At 34.9% G+C, this 13,677-nt stretch overlaps 1 protein-coding gene across 1 annotated transcript; it reads left to right on the top strand.

Annotated features, from left to right (window-relative positions):
- Window positions 1–3,129: 3,129 nt before the first annotated feature.
- On the top strand, window positions 3,130–4,317 carry rpz6 (rapunzel 6; the record flags this gene model as incomplete). Its single annotated transcript, XM_081388029.1, has 1 exon — window positions 3,130–4,317. One exon carries the CDS (start codon window positions 3,130–3,132, stop codon window positions 4,315–4,317), a length of 1,188 nt encoding a protein of 395 aa, XP_081244155.1.
- Between the last annotated feature and the right edge of the window lie 9,360 nt (window positions 4,318–13,677).

Genomic DNA, 13,677 nt, shown 5'->3' with positions numbered 1-13,677 from the left:
AAAAAATTTAGCTACATTGAAGGGATTTTTTTTTTTATCAGAAGAATATTAACATTTTTAATGATCATAACAAAAATACTTTTTGCCCACACAATGTTGTAGTTAATAATAACATGTACCAGCAGCGGCTGGACTTTGCAAACTAACTTGCCAAATCTTGATCCTTTGTTCTACTAAGTGAATGGTGGAATCATGTTAGAATAAACTAATCTAATCTAGTAGCTACAGGTAATAATGGTTATGAAACAAAGTAGGGCTGTGAAACGATTAATTGTGATTAATCATAATAGCGATTAGAAAAAATACAAGTTTGTTTTAACATAATATATGTGTGTACTGTGTATAATTATTTTGTACACACACACACACACACACACACACACACACACATGTCTGGTTTACTATCTTTGTGGGGACTCTCCATAGACGTAATGGTTTTTATACTGTACACACTGTATATTCTGTCCCCTTACACTAACCCTACCCCTAAACCTACCCATCACAGAAAACTTTCTGCATTTTTACATTTCCAAAAAAACTAATTCTGCATGATTTATAAGCTTGTTTACCCATGGGGACCTCAATTTAGGTCCCCACTGTAACACGAGTCCCCATGAGTCTGTGTGCATTCAGGTTGAAGTCCCCACCGGGATAGAAAAACAGGTACACACACACACACACACACACACACACACGCGCATGTATATATTCAAGAAAATATGTTATTAATATAAAAAAGATGCGATTAATTGCGATTAATCGTTTCACAGCCCTAAAAGAAATTAGTGCGTTGTTCTTAATTTCCTTTAATAGTCCATAAACGTTAATAAGATTAACTTTACCCCATGTTACGTCACAGAAGACAGATCTTTAGTCATTCACGTCATCATCAAGTCGGACAGGCAATCATATGGACTCGTGATTCTAAAGAAAGAAAGAAAGAAAGAAAGAAAGAAAGAAAGAAAGAAAGAAAGAAAGAAAGAAAGAAAGAAAGAAAGAAAGAAAGAAAGAAAGAAAGAAAGAAAGAAAGAAAGAAAGAAAGAAAGAAAGAAAGAAAGAAAGAAAGAAAGTTCAATTAAAAAACGGTCAAAATGTAAAAGGAAGCAGCAATGATTTGGCATTTTACTTGGGAAAAAGGAAACTGCAATGAATGAATGAATCGTGCAACTATGTCAGTCTTACATTACGCTTTCAGAGCAAATAAATTTGTCAGTTTTGTTTTATTGTGTTGTTTACTCAGCAACTATTTTTGTTCGGTGGACATAAATCACTTAAATATGTCGTAATAAATGTGAATGGTGTCGTTGAAAGCTTTGAAAAAAAGAGAGAAAAGGGGAAAAAAGCATAGACTTTAGATGTAAAACCTTATAGTAACTTCCCCATCCCATGTCACACACTTTCTCCATGTATTATAATCAGAATCACCATATAACACCTATAACACATATAACACCTTCTCTGTTGGGTCTCGTGGGAATATGTCATCATGTTCAGCATGCATCCATGTATGACGCATTCAGACACAAGGTCACACGTATCTGACTTATTTCCAAACGTTTATTAGTGGATTGTTAGAAAATAAATGTACATCCACCACTTGATTTACCCAAATATAGACTACACAGACACATGTGATTTCCGTCTTTTCGTTCCTTTTATCTTCGTTTGATTCATAATATATGCATATGGACCCTCCTTCATCAGCACACGCTCAGAGAAGAGCACATTTAAGCACAGAGCAGCTATTATCAAGATTTTCCCCTGGATTTTCCCATATAATTTTATATTATAGCCTATAACATCATACAACAAAAAGCTAGTTAAGATCAAATATATTATTAGTGTGTGTGAAATACCTGCCATCCTTGTGTGGAAAATATCTGCGCATGTTTCTTGTTGTCCACAGGAGCTGCTCCATGTTGCGCATTGCGCGCAATATTCCTCTTGATGAACAACCATTACGCGCTAGTTCTCTCTAGAAACAACACACAACTCTTCTATCTTTTGTCAAACTATGAATAAAACGCAAAGTACAGCCAACCACGTCAAAAATGAGACATTTACCCGACTGTTGCCAAGGGCTTTCCAAACCAAAATCATCCTAACGCATCCTCAGCGCGCGCAACTCTCTCTCGCGCGCGCGCCCTCGCGCTGTCTCTCTGTTCATTTCACAGTCACTCAGATCATCACAAATATCCTCCTCAAGCCAATACCTGAGGGAAACCTGAATTTCGGACACGTAATTCGGACAGAAGCTCTTCAACCTGCCAGACGTGAGAAACCTGTTTGAAATCTTTTCTGCGCGTGTTAATGCTGCGATGCGCGTATAGGACACTTATGAGGCAGACTGCGCTTTAAAACGCTTTTTCGAGGTGTGTCCTTTACGGAACAGAAGATGGCACATTCAGTGGTGCCATATCTGCTACGTGATTCTAAGTCGTATTATTTTGCTCTGAACATGATCATTCTGAGGTTTAAAATGTGTATGGACGTGATTTAGCACGATTTGCTTATTAACATGCATGCAAATAGAAAAAAAAAATGCTGATGGCACAATTGGCTATCTTTGTAAAATTAGTAACGTGATGAGGGTTTCATGCCTATACTTAATGCTTTTTGCAGTGATGGAAAACACTTGTAATAATTTCGATTTTAAAATGATGATTTATGAGAGCAAAAGTAGGTTACACTTTATTTTGACGTGTCCTTGTTACAGTGTGATTATACATGTAAGTAATATTAATTACATGTAGGCCTACTTACTATAGGGTTAAGGTTTGGTTTAGGGTTAGTTGCATGTAATTGCATAATTTACTGTTATTACTGTAGTAAGTACATGTATGTGTAACAAGGACACTGTTTAATTATATAAAACATAATTATGACATAGCTGAACCAATGCATTTGATTTTCACTTTCACTGGTTTCATGCACTTTTCTCTCTGTCTGAGAAAAGTAGGACAGCTTTTCTAATATTCATTTACAACGTCTTCTCCCAGACAAGAATGAGAGAGACTTCGTTTAAGTCTACTTTTTATTTTTCTTTAACAATAAGAATTAAAAAGTGTTCTGAGCTATGAAAGAAATGAGATTTGAATAGTAAAAGAAAGCTTTTGTTTGTTTTTAGAAATGACCAGTCCACTGGAGAGGGTTGTAGCCCAGAAGAAGGAGGCCATTGAAGCAGTGATGGAGATGTTTGAGAGAGGAGCCGAGGTGCTGGCCAGCGCTGTTGGAGAGATGTGTCCTCTGTTTGAAGCTTCTGCACCAGTTTTGAGGCTGGTCTTGGACAATGTGGAAAGCAAAGAGATCACATATGTCAAAGATCAGTTTCTAGTTGTGAGGAGCAAATTGGATGTCCTCTCAGCTCAAATAGAAGACATCAACTGCGAGATTAAAAAGGGACGCTTGGATTCTGAGTTCTTCGCTGTGGAGGAAAATATATGCAACCAGTTTAGAAAATACATTGACATTCTGGAGGCCAAACCTGAGTATAAGGAGGTCAGAAAACGCATTTTCTTGCAGCATTTTCCCAATACAGGAGGAGAGAAGAACCTTTACATGCTTTATGATGCTGTGATGGGGAACAGCATTTTTGGGGAGCCAATCCTGGATGTTGTGGAACAATACGAGGCCAGAAACAGAAGGGTCCTGGAAGATTTCTGCGTCAGGCTGAAGGAGCTGCTCTGTCTGGGAATAATCGCTCTGCTGGGATATTGTTTCCTTACTCAGGGAGAAGAAGCAGAGCAGGAGAAGTTTCAAGAGTGGAGCGCAAAGATCCAAGAAATTGAGATGAAAATGAAGGAAGCGATAGAGAAATGTGTGCATTCGTTTCCAGAGCAAGCTGAACTGGACATCAAGAGGCTCGTGAAGGAAAGAGAGGATGGGAACCTCCAGGAAACGGCCAAGGAACTGCTGGACTTCCTGGTGAAGAAGTACGACTGGGTGAGCTGGTCCATCAGAGGCGTTAGTGACTTGGGCAAAATTAGGAACTTTCGAGCTGGACAAAACTTTCAGAGTGTGGCCGGACAGAGTTATTTTGAAGTATCTGAAGGAAATGACATAAACCTGGTGGTCTCGTTCTGCAGCGCCCCGCAGCCTGTGCCCAACGAGAGCATCAAACAGATGATGGAAGGTCCTGCGAGGAAGGGAGATGCCAAAGCTGTCGTGGAGCTTCTGGAGAAGCAGTTAGCTGGCTTTCTGGTTCATGCCGTCAGTCGTCACAAGGAGAGCTTCGCTGTGTCGAGTTTTCCTGAAGAATGTCACTACTGGGACAAACACAAGAACGTGAATGTCTGTGTGCATGCAGAGGAGGTTTAGGAGCTAACAGGGAACGTTCTCGGGAACTTAAGCTAACGTTCTCAAATGTTCTCTGGCAATGTTCTCTCAAAGTTATGAACAAATGTTCTTCCAGGAATGCTAATAGAACATTTGTTTAAAGTTAACTGGTCTTTCTCAAAACATTAGTTAAAAAATTCATCATTCATGGAATGTTTATTTTATACTAAAACGTTTTAGTTGGATGTTCATCTAATATTGCTTGTTTCAGTAACATTCCCATAAAGTTTGCAGAATAAAATGGAATGTTCCCTGCATAACCAAGAAAAAAAAACGTTTTTAAACCCATTCAGAAATGGGAATGTTAGCAAATTTTTTGTTAGCTGGGTATATAGTATTTCACAGTATTTAAAATCACACTAAATATAAAAATCTACTATAACTGCACTTTATACATCTATGATATATCTATAAAAAAAATTTATTTGGCATTGTTCATTGTCAGTTCACTGTGTCTAACAAATATTGCATTTATTGTAATTCTTCACTCCATTTTCGTGGTTCTAAAATGAAACCAAAGTGATTTTTCAGACTAACTATAGTTCAGCTAACCAGCCCATCTGTGTATGCACTTTTATAAGCAATTATATCAAGTTTGTATTATTTGATGCTTTAAATATATGTATCTATGTCTGAAATCATGCATTTAAACAATATCATGATAAAAACAATGTTGTGCAGTTGTGTGAAAAGGTTGGGGAAATGGCTTTTGGGCCAAGTATTTAAATGGTGCCAGGACTGGCGGTTTGGTCTTTGTGAGAATGACCTACTTAGAGCCAGCAGAATAAAAATGCCCCATCAACCATGAAAACAAGCAGTAAAGACAGTTGTCTTGTCTCAGCAAACTGAGCCAGCACTGCGCAAAAGTAAAATGAGAACCTTTACAAAATGAATACGTTTCCAAGAAATATTTTGGAATTAATCTCTACAATCCATTGCTATGATATACCACCCGCCACATTTAATTAAATGCCTGTTTTTGTACCCAAGTCAGCACTTTCTGGCCAGCGTCTGCAGAAACATGGCAAGTGACGTTTCACTTTGTTAATATAGAGCCGACGAGCTCAAAGTGCTGTGATCAGCTCTCCGGATGCAGTCATTAAAATCACTGAGGTGCTGAGTGAAGGATCAATCCATCATTTAACACTCAGAGGGACAATCTATTTCCATTGTTCTTCTATTCTATTCTGTGTGTTTATATTGCGAGTTAATGCTAAGAAATATGATTGTAAATGCATTCTGTACTCAAAATCACAAGGAATCAAAATAATACAGAACATAAACAATGTTATTTGACCCTCTTGAACCAGATCTTTAAAAACCATTTATAACCATTCAAGTTGTGACCTTAGCTTACACCCAGACCACCATGGGTGATGACCTTTGACCCCTACACACATAATCCAATATGACTGTCCTCTTTATATGCCAATACGTTTTTTATTTATGACAGCTTAAACCTCCTTTTATTGTAACCTTATTTTAAACTTTAAAGGCTATATATATTATATATATAATATTATTATTTTTATACATTAATTTACAGTAATAACTCATTAATTAGATTTTACCCACATTTACATTAATGCATTTGTTGTTAACTTAACTGAAACTCCATAAGTGAAAAAATACACCATAATTCATTATATGGTATGTTCTTTCATAAGTTCACAAAAATTCCATTCATTGAAAGTTAATGGTTTAAAAAAGGGCATTTTCTTGCTTACAAATTGTGATTGACATTACAACCCTAAATGCAATCCTTTCTCAAAATACACCATTTTGATATATGAATAAAGAAAGACTCATTCTTTTCTTGTTTTGAAGTAAAAAGAAACATCATTTCCGCCATATTTGTGAATACTCATTCATTCATTGTTTTCCATTCAATTTTTTCGCTTTCTTATTGAAAACAAGGTGCATCCATACAGATAAAGCAGTTGTTTTTTCTCCTGCTTCCGAGTCTGAATGCAAACGCATGGCTCAGTCTGTATTCATTAGCGGTTGAGGCTTCTGTCCTGGTTGGAGTAATTGATCCATGTGGCGTCCATCTCTGAAACATTAAACCTTAAGACCTTAAACCCGTCTGTTACTAGACCAAAACAAACATGTCAGATTCCAGCATGACACAGCCAGATGTTGTGCTGGAACACTTACTAAAACTTTTTAAATGAAGGCATATGAAACCACAATCATCTCCAGGAAAGGGCATCAGTCAATATCAATATTTAATAAATAAATGAGTGATCTTATGAATCTCAACATAATAGTAGTGCGGAGGCGGTCAATCAATCCCATGATCCCTCATTCCAGGAGCATCTGCCAATCACAGCCAGAGCTAATAGCATTACCTTTCTGTCAGAGTGGACCATCGACCCGCTTCCTGCCTTTAAGTGGCCAGATCTGATAAAAAGCATTAAAACATTTGTACTGACACACACCAGCTCACCCTGAGCCTCCACACTGGATTTATCTTTCCGATGCGTCTGGTTGTGCCTATATAAGATCTCTACATATGTAGTTTGCAAAAAGATCTTTTATCTTATTGGGTTTCTTCACAAAATGAGTATGATGCTCCAAATAAACTTTTAAACTAAGTGAAAAAAAATTATACTAATAAATCCTCTCAATCATGGTGCCTTAAAGGGATAGTTGCCCAAAAATGAAAATGTTGTCATTATTTACTCACACTCAAAGTGTTCCAAACCTGCATGAATTTCTTTCTTCTGCTGAACACAAAAGAAGATATTTTGAAGAAAGTTGATGGAAGTCAGTGGGGTCCATCAACTGTTTGGTTATCCACATTCTTCAAAATATCTTTTTTTGTGTATAGCAATTTTTGTGTACTGTAAACCCTAACGCTCAAAATAATTAATTGGTTTGAGTAGGACCAACTTAAATTAAATGAATTAGTTCAGTCAAATTAACTTTTATGAGTATTTAGCACTTTCTTTTTCTTTCAAGTTCACAGAACTGATATATTTTAAGTAAACTGAACTGTTTCATTGTTTTGAGTTTTATGAAATTATTTATTTTAATTTAGACGAACTTAAGTTTAACTGAAACGGCTGGGATGTCTATTTCCCAGCATGCTTTGCCGATGACACTCGAAAGGGAGAGTAAATGCTAAAATTAAGTGTAATATAAATTTGTTGTTTTTTGTGTAAGATTAATGTTAAGTGTGAGATTTAGTAGTGATTAATGTTTTGTTATGCTAATTTAGAAGAATTTCTGTTAATGTTGGCTTTAGGATAGTTACCATCATGGTGACAAGTGGTGCATGCAGCTTGATTTGAGAGCAAATAATCCCTTTATATTGTTGCGCTCATACAGCAAGTGCTTCTGTATAACATACTATTGCTAATAAGTTAGCAAATTAGTATGTTAGCAAATTAGCTTTTTAAAGCTAACCAAGTTTATATTAATAAAAGAGTTCACATTGAGATTACATGAAAGTTTTAAGTTGATTGTATGAATTAATGTACTTTTACTACATTTTAAATACATTTTAATTGTTCTTAACTTGAAATGTTTAAGTACAAAATAAAAATCTGCTAGTTCTGCTTACTTAAACTTTGAATTTCAGAACTTAAAAAATTTGAGGCAATTGATTGCCTTAACTGTTTTGAGTTCTGCCAACTTATTCGAGTTTACAGTGTACTTAATAGATTTAAGTTATATTAACTGAATGGAATTAGTAGGCTACTATTAACTTTATTTACCCAAGTTATCTTAACAATAAGTTATTGAGTTACTCGGACACAAATCAAATATTTTTTATGCTTAAATTGTTTGAGTTAATAAACTTAAATGATTTAAGGCAATTGGTTTCCTCAAACAATTTGAGTTGAACTAATTAATCAGGTTTTACAGTGTATGGAAATTAAATTTTTTGTATATTAAATAGCATAACACAATTGTATTAAGGAGAGCATCAAACAGATCTGTAAACTAAGCTATAACCATTATTAATGATCAGCAACAACAATTAAAGGTTCTTAATAGTCAACATCTTGCCCAGGACACCATAATTAAATATTCATGAGCTTATGGCCACGCCCCTCAAACACAATGCACAGGCAGGCTTTTTTCACATTGCCCTTAATTAATTGAAAGGTTTGTTCAAATCACAGTGTGCATACATTAAAGCGGTTTATTTATTTATTTTTGTAAATTAGAAACTATAATTAAAATTCGTTAAAATTATACAGAATTTATTTTCTTAGGGCCCTTTTTTCTTTTCAAAAACAGTAAAAAACAACATGTATTTTGAGATTATGTTCACAAAGCAATTATTATAATTATTATTAATTAAAGTTCAATTTTAAATGATTATACTTTATATTCGTTGGGGATTCATGGAAACCCCATTTCAATAAAGAGAAGATGAAAAGAAAATAAAGTGTCAGTTCGAGTCTTTGGGAGCAGGAGGTAAATGACACTCTGATTATACTCATGGGTTTATTTCTGTCCGCTCGTTCGCCAAACCATTAGCGTATTACAGTTCTAATCGGTATATTGATCTCATTTTGGCTCCATCTGCGCCTCGCTCTCATTTCACACAATGTGTTGGAGCCTCAGAGTGTAATGCGGTTCTCTCTCTTCTGACCTTTCTGAAGGTCAACAGCATTTGTTTGTGCACATATGCAAATATCACCAATACAGAATAACAGCATGTTTCAGCAATCATTTTGGGATGATATAATTTATCAATTTCTCCTGCAGAGTTTGGAAACTTGGACATGAGTGGACTGTACTACAGAACATATACTAACAATACATATCCCTACAAAAATTAATTCTCACATGACCTTCGTTTCCATACTGGAACAGACAAACAAACGTGTCTTTTTAAAAGCAGAGTTCAGGCCCCTCAACAAAAGTACAGTTTAAACTTGTCCAAAATTTTATTTTATTTTTTACTTTGCAATGAATAGTTTTCAAGTTTTTCAATCAATAGTTCTCTTATTAGTGCAATATTTATAATATTTGACTACATAATTGTTCAGTTTTGTATTATGTTTTTTTGTGTCGTATGATATTGTTTGTGTTTGTTGTATAATTTCTTCAGCACCAAGGGAAGCATTTCCCACTTTCATTGTATGCGAGTATAATGACAATAAAGGCCTACTATTCTATTTCTATTCTTTGTGTTTTTTATTTTTTTTTTTTACATGTCACCCAAAAAAAAACTGAGACCTTATATGCAGAATAAGAAGTGTCTTTCTTATATGCAGGTTCATATGCAGATTTACTGACTATTTTAAAATATATTTTTACATAGAATATAAAATTCTATTTTTATATTTTCTAAATTTCTAATTAATATCAATCCTAGTCCAGAAAAGTGTAGTATTACTTCTAACTTTTATTTATTTATATAGCATATTTAATAGCAACTTGCCCAAAGTGCTTCACAGTTAACTAAAAACAATAAAACATACATGTATAAAAACATTTATCAAGCCTAGCAGATGAAGGCATGACTACACACTCTTAGACATACCCATCACACTATGAGATCAGCGTAGAGAGAAATAAAACTAAATAAAAATAAGTGCATAGAGAGAGTTGCAGTAGTCCAGTTTTAATGTAATAAAAGCATGGACGACGACCTCCAAATCTTCAAAACTAAGAAAGGGTTTTATCTTAGAAATCAATCTAAGCTGATAAAAACGATTCTTTACAACAGAATTGATCTGTTTATCAAAGCTTAGGGATGAGTCGATTATTACAGCAAGATTTCTCACTCTATCTTTCACCGTCATTTCTAATGGAGCAAGAGTACTGGCTATCTTCTCTTTGAATTTTGGTGGACCAAATATTATAATTTCAGACTTTTTTGCATTAAGTTGAAGAAAGTGGGACTGTTTGTTCCCGACTTTGAGAGGTAGATAAATCTGTGTGTCGTCTGCATACATATGATAAGAAATGTCATAGTGACGACAAATACAACCCAAAGGACACATGTACAAAGAAAACAATAGGACTTAAAATAGAGCCTTGAGGGAGACCATATTTTAAGGTGGCCGCAGAGGATGAAGCATTTGCAAAATTAACGGAGAATATTCTGTCCTGTAGATGTGAGTGAAACCATTTTAACGCTCTTCCACGAATGCCAACCTCACACTCCAACCGGTCTAAAAGAATCAAATGATCAAGAGATCCAATGTAATTAAAACAATTGCCAGCCCAGAATCAGTTGCTATTAACAGGTCATTCAGCACTTTTACCAGAGCTGTCTCTTAACTGTGTCCAGCTCTGAATCCAGACTGGAAATTATCGTTATCATATAAAACTGAAGTAATATGAAGTGAAACAACCTTCTCTAATATTTTAGATATAAATGGTAATTTCGAAATTGGGCGAAAATTATTCAGATCAGTATAATCAAGACCTTTATTATTAAAGATATTATTTGTATACTATTATCTATATCTATATCTATATCTATATCTCTATATATATATATTAGATTTAACTTTTTTGCAATTTTATTATGTGCATTTGTAATTTTTATTAGTTTTTTAAAACAATATTACTATTTAGGCTACATTTATTTTTTATTTCAGTTTTAGTTTTTATATTTTATAAGGTTTTCATCTAATATTTTATTTCAGCTTTATTTCAATTAAAAAGCTTTTAATAGTTTTAGTTACTGAAATCCAGTTATTGATATTCAGTTTTAGTTAATAATATCCCTGGTCTAGATTCTCTACTCACTGTAGTGCTGAATGTTCATAGTTCTGAGGGCGAGAAGAACTGAGCTGACATGACAAAATCCACAAAACATGATGAATCATACATAAACTCCAAGCACCCTCACAGCACATAAAGTAGATTTATATGAAGAACTGGAAAGCACTGGTGTTCTCTGTTAATCAGAGTCTTGTGGTGTAGGGTTTGGGGATTGAGGTTTCATCTGTCGTTTTTAAGAGCATCAAAAGACACGCTTAGGTGAAATGGACTTCAATCCATATACAGCCTCCAACAAGCCACTGAACATTTTCCAGCTTCCTGTGATCTAGACGTCTATCGATCTCTTGAGTCTGAATGATGGACTTAATGTGCAGAGGGGCAGGTTGCCTGTAAACTGGTTTTAGTACTCAGATTAGACTGATCAGGACTGGAAACAACTGCATCACAGCACAAAAATCAGCTAGTGAATAGAGTGGACTCTTTAAATGTACTTGTTTATGCTTTGTAAAGTGCACTGAGCACTAAAAGTGCTATATAAAGTAATGGAAATTATTAGTATTATCACTTTTACTACTGGATGCTGCTCCATTGCAGTACATTTTATTTGACATGTTCGGTTTAGAAAAGCCAGAACAAACAAGGAATTTGTCCTTATTTTCACTCTCAAGTAATTGAAATGAAAGCTCTCTCTTCAGCTGGGGGTATTCCAGAAGGCAAGTTTAACTTACCATCACATATACCGTGAACTCTCGGTTGTTTATTCCAGACCTTTGCAGGTTCCAAAACCGCAATCTGGAGTAAGTTCAGTCATCCCTGAGTATGAAACTCAGAGTAAGTTGCTATGCTACTTACATACCCTGAAAGTTACCTCAGGTTTTGGAACTGAAAGTGGAGGTTATCCGCTTACTCTGAGTAAACTTACCCGGGTATGTCACATAACCTGTTTCTGGAATATACCCTTCTGATGAGCCTCCTTCTCCCCAAATCTACCAGATGCTACTACAACCGATCTGCCATGAACACAGAACAAACTCATCTGTGTTTTTGTTTCAGTTAACAGGACAAACCAGTCCGCTTTTTACTGACACCATCCTTAACATGTAGCTTAATCACACATATTCCAAAACATGCTGATCATTGCAAGTATATTTATTTATTTATTACAGTTTTTCTCAGTCGCTTTGGTGCATTTCTCACATCACTATTTACATTTGCACAACAGTTAGTTCAACCTCCACAACATTTAGTCATTTGTGCACATCATAGTAGCAGTTTCTCATTCCTTCCAACAAATTGCAAATGCTTTTGGACATGCATCAATTGCTTTCATACAACTCTCTGCTGTTTTATAACATTATCAATTTCTTATGTCATGTCAGTCAAAATTAACTATACTTGTGAATGCTGAATAGTCATTCCATATAAAACTAATAGTCCTCATTTCATTGCTTGAGTCATTACATACAAAAATGTTGAACTAGTTGTCAAAATCTGTCAAGCAAATTTTACACATTTTTTAAAATCTTTTTTTTTTTTTTCTGAAAATGTCTCCTAAATTGATCAATTTCTCTCAGGTGAATCTCAGCTTTCACTGATGAGGAACGTCTGGATGCGCATGAATGATTACAGTACTATGTGTTGTATGTTCAGTTCCAATATGTACTGCAATATTGTTTACAGTTGTGCACAGCTCTACCCAAAGGAAGTTTATGTTTGTTGTAAATAAGAGTGTATTTTTTCTTTTGCACAATGCTGTGAACAAATTAGAATTGCAAAGAGCATATGCAGTAAAAATGTGAAACATACATATTCAGTGTCTTGTACTCAGTAACCTCAGTAAATACAGTAATGTGTAACTTTACTGTACTTTTCAAATGGCTGTGCAAATAGTATATAGTGCTGTCTTGAGCATTTTCAGAGATCAAGATCTGACTTTTTTGCATTGGAAAGCATTTACAGAGTAAACTGTCATAATGAAAACATGACAAAGCCATTTGACTATTTTGTTCATAAACAATGGTGTCAGGACTTTTCATCTTGATGACACTGACACTTACATTGACATGAATACTTGCTCTTGAGGAATGAGCTATCCATTTTGAGCAAGTGACACACTTTTGAAGGTTATCAACTAGGTTTTGCAGTTTGTACTAATTGTTTTGAGAACTGCATTAACTGTTGTGCAAATGTAAATAGTGGTGTGAGAAATGCACCAAAGCGACCGAGAAAAACTGTAACACCACAGCATTAATTATGCACTAAAGTGACATCTTGTGGCAACAAGCATACATAAGTCATAGGTATACACCAGATCATACTAAAATACTCTACAAAGTTTCTTATTATAAGAATGACTTTGTCAAAGATAGATAGATAGATAGATAGATAGATAGATAGATAGATAGATAGATAGATAGATAGATAGATAGATAGATAGATAGATAGATAGATAGATAGATAGATAGATAGATAGATAGATAGATAGATAGATAGATAGATAGATAGATAGATAGATAGATAGATAGATAGATAGATAGATAGATAGATAGATAGATAGATAGATAGATAGATCTTACTAAGGTTTTCTGAGTTGTTGCTTGGCCATTGCTAGGGGTTTCTGAGTGGTTCCTAGGATGTTGTTAG

The sequence above is a fragment of the Scardinius erythrophthalmus genome, assembly GCF_964197995.2.
Source record: "Scardinius erythrophthalmus genome assembly, chromosome: 16".
Lineage (NCBI taxonomy): Eukaryota > Metazoa > Chordata > Actinopteri > Cypriniformes > Leuciscidae > Scardinius > Scardinius erythrophthalmus.
Note: the sequence above shows the minus strand (reverse complement) of the source record. Positions and strands in the feature narration are given on the sequence as shown.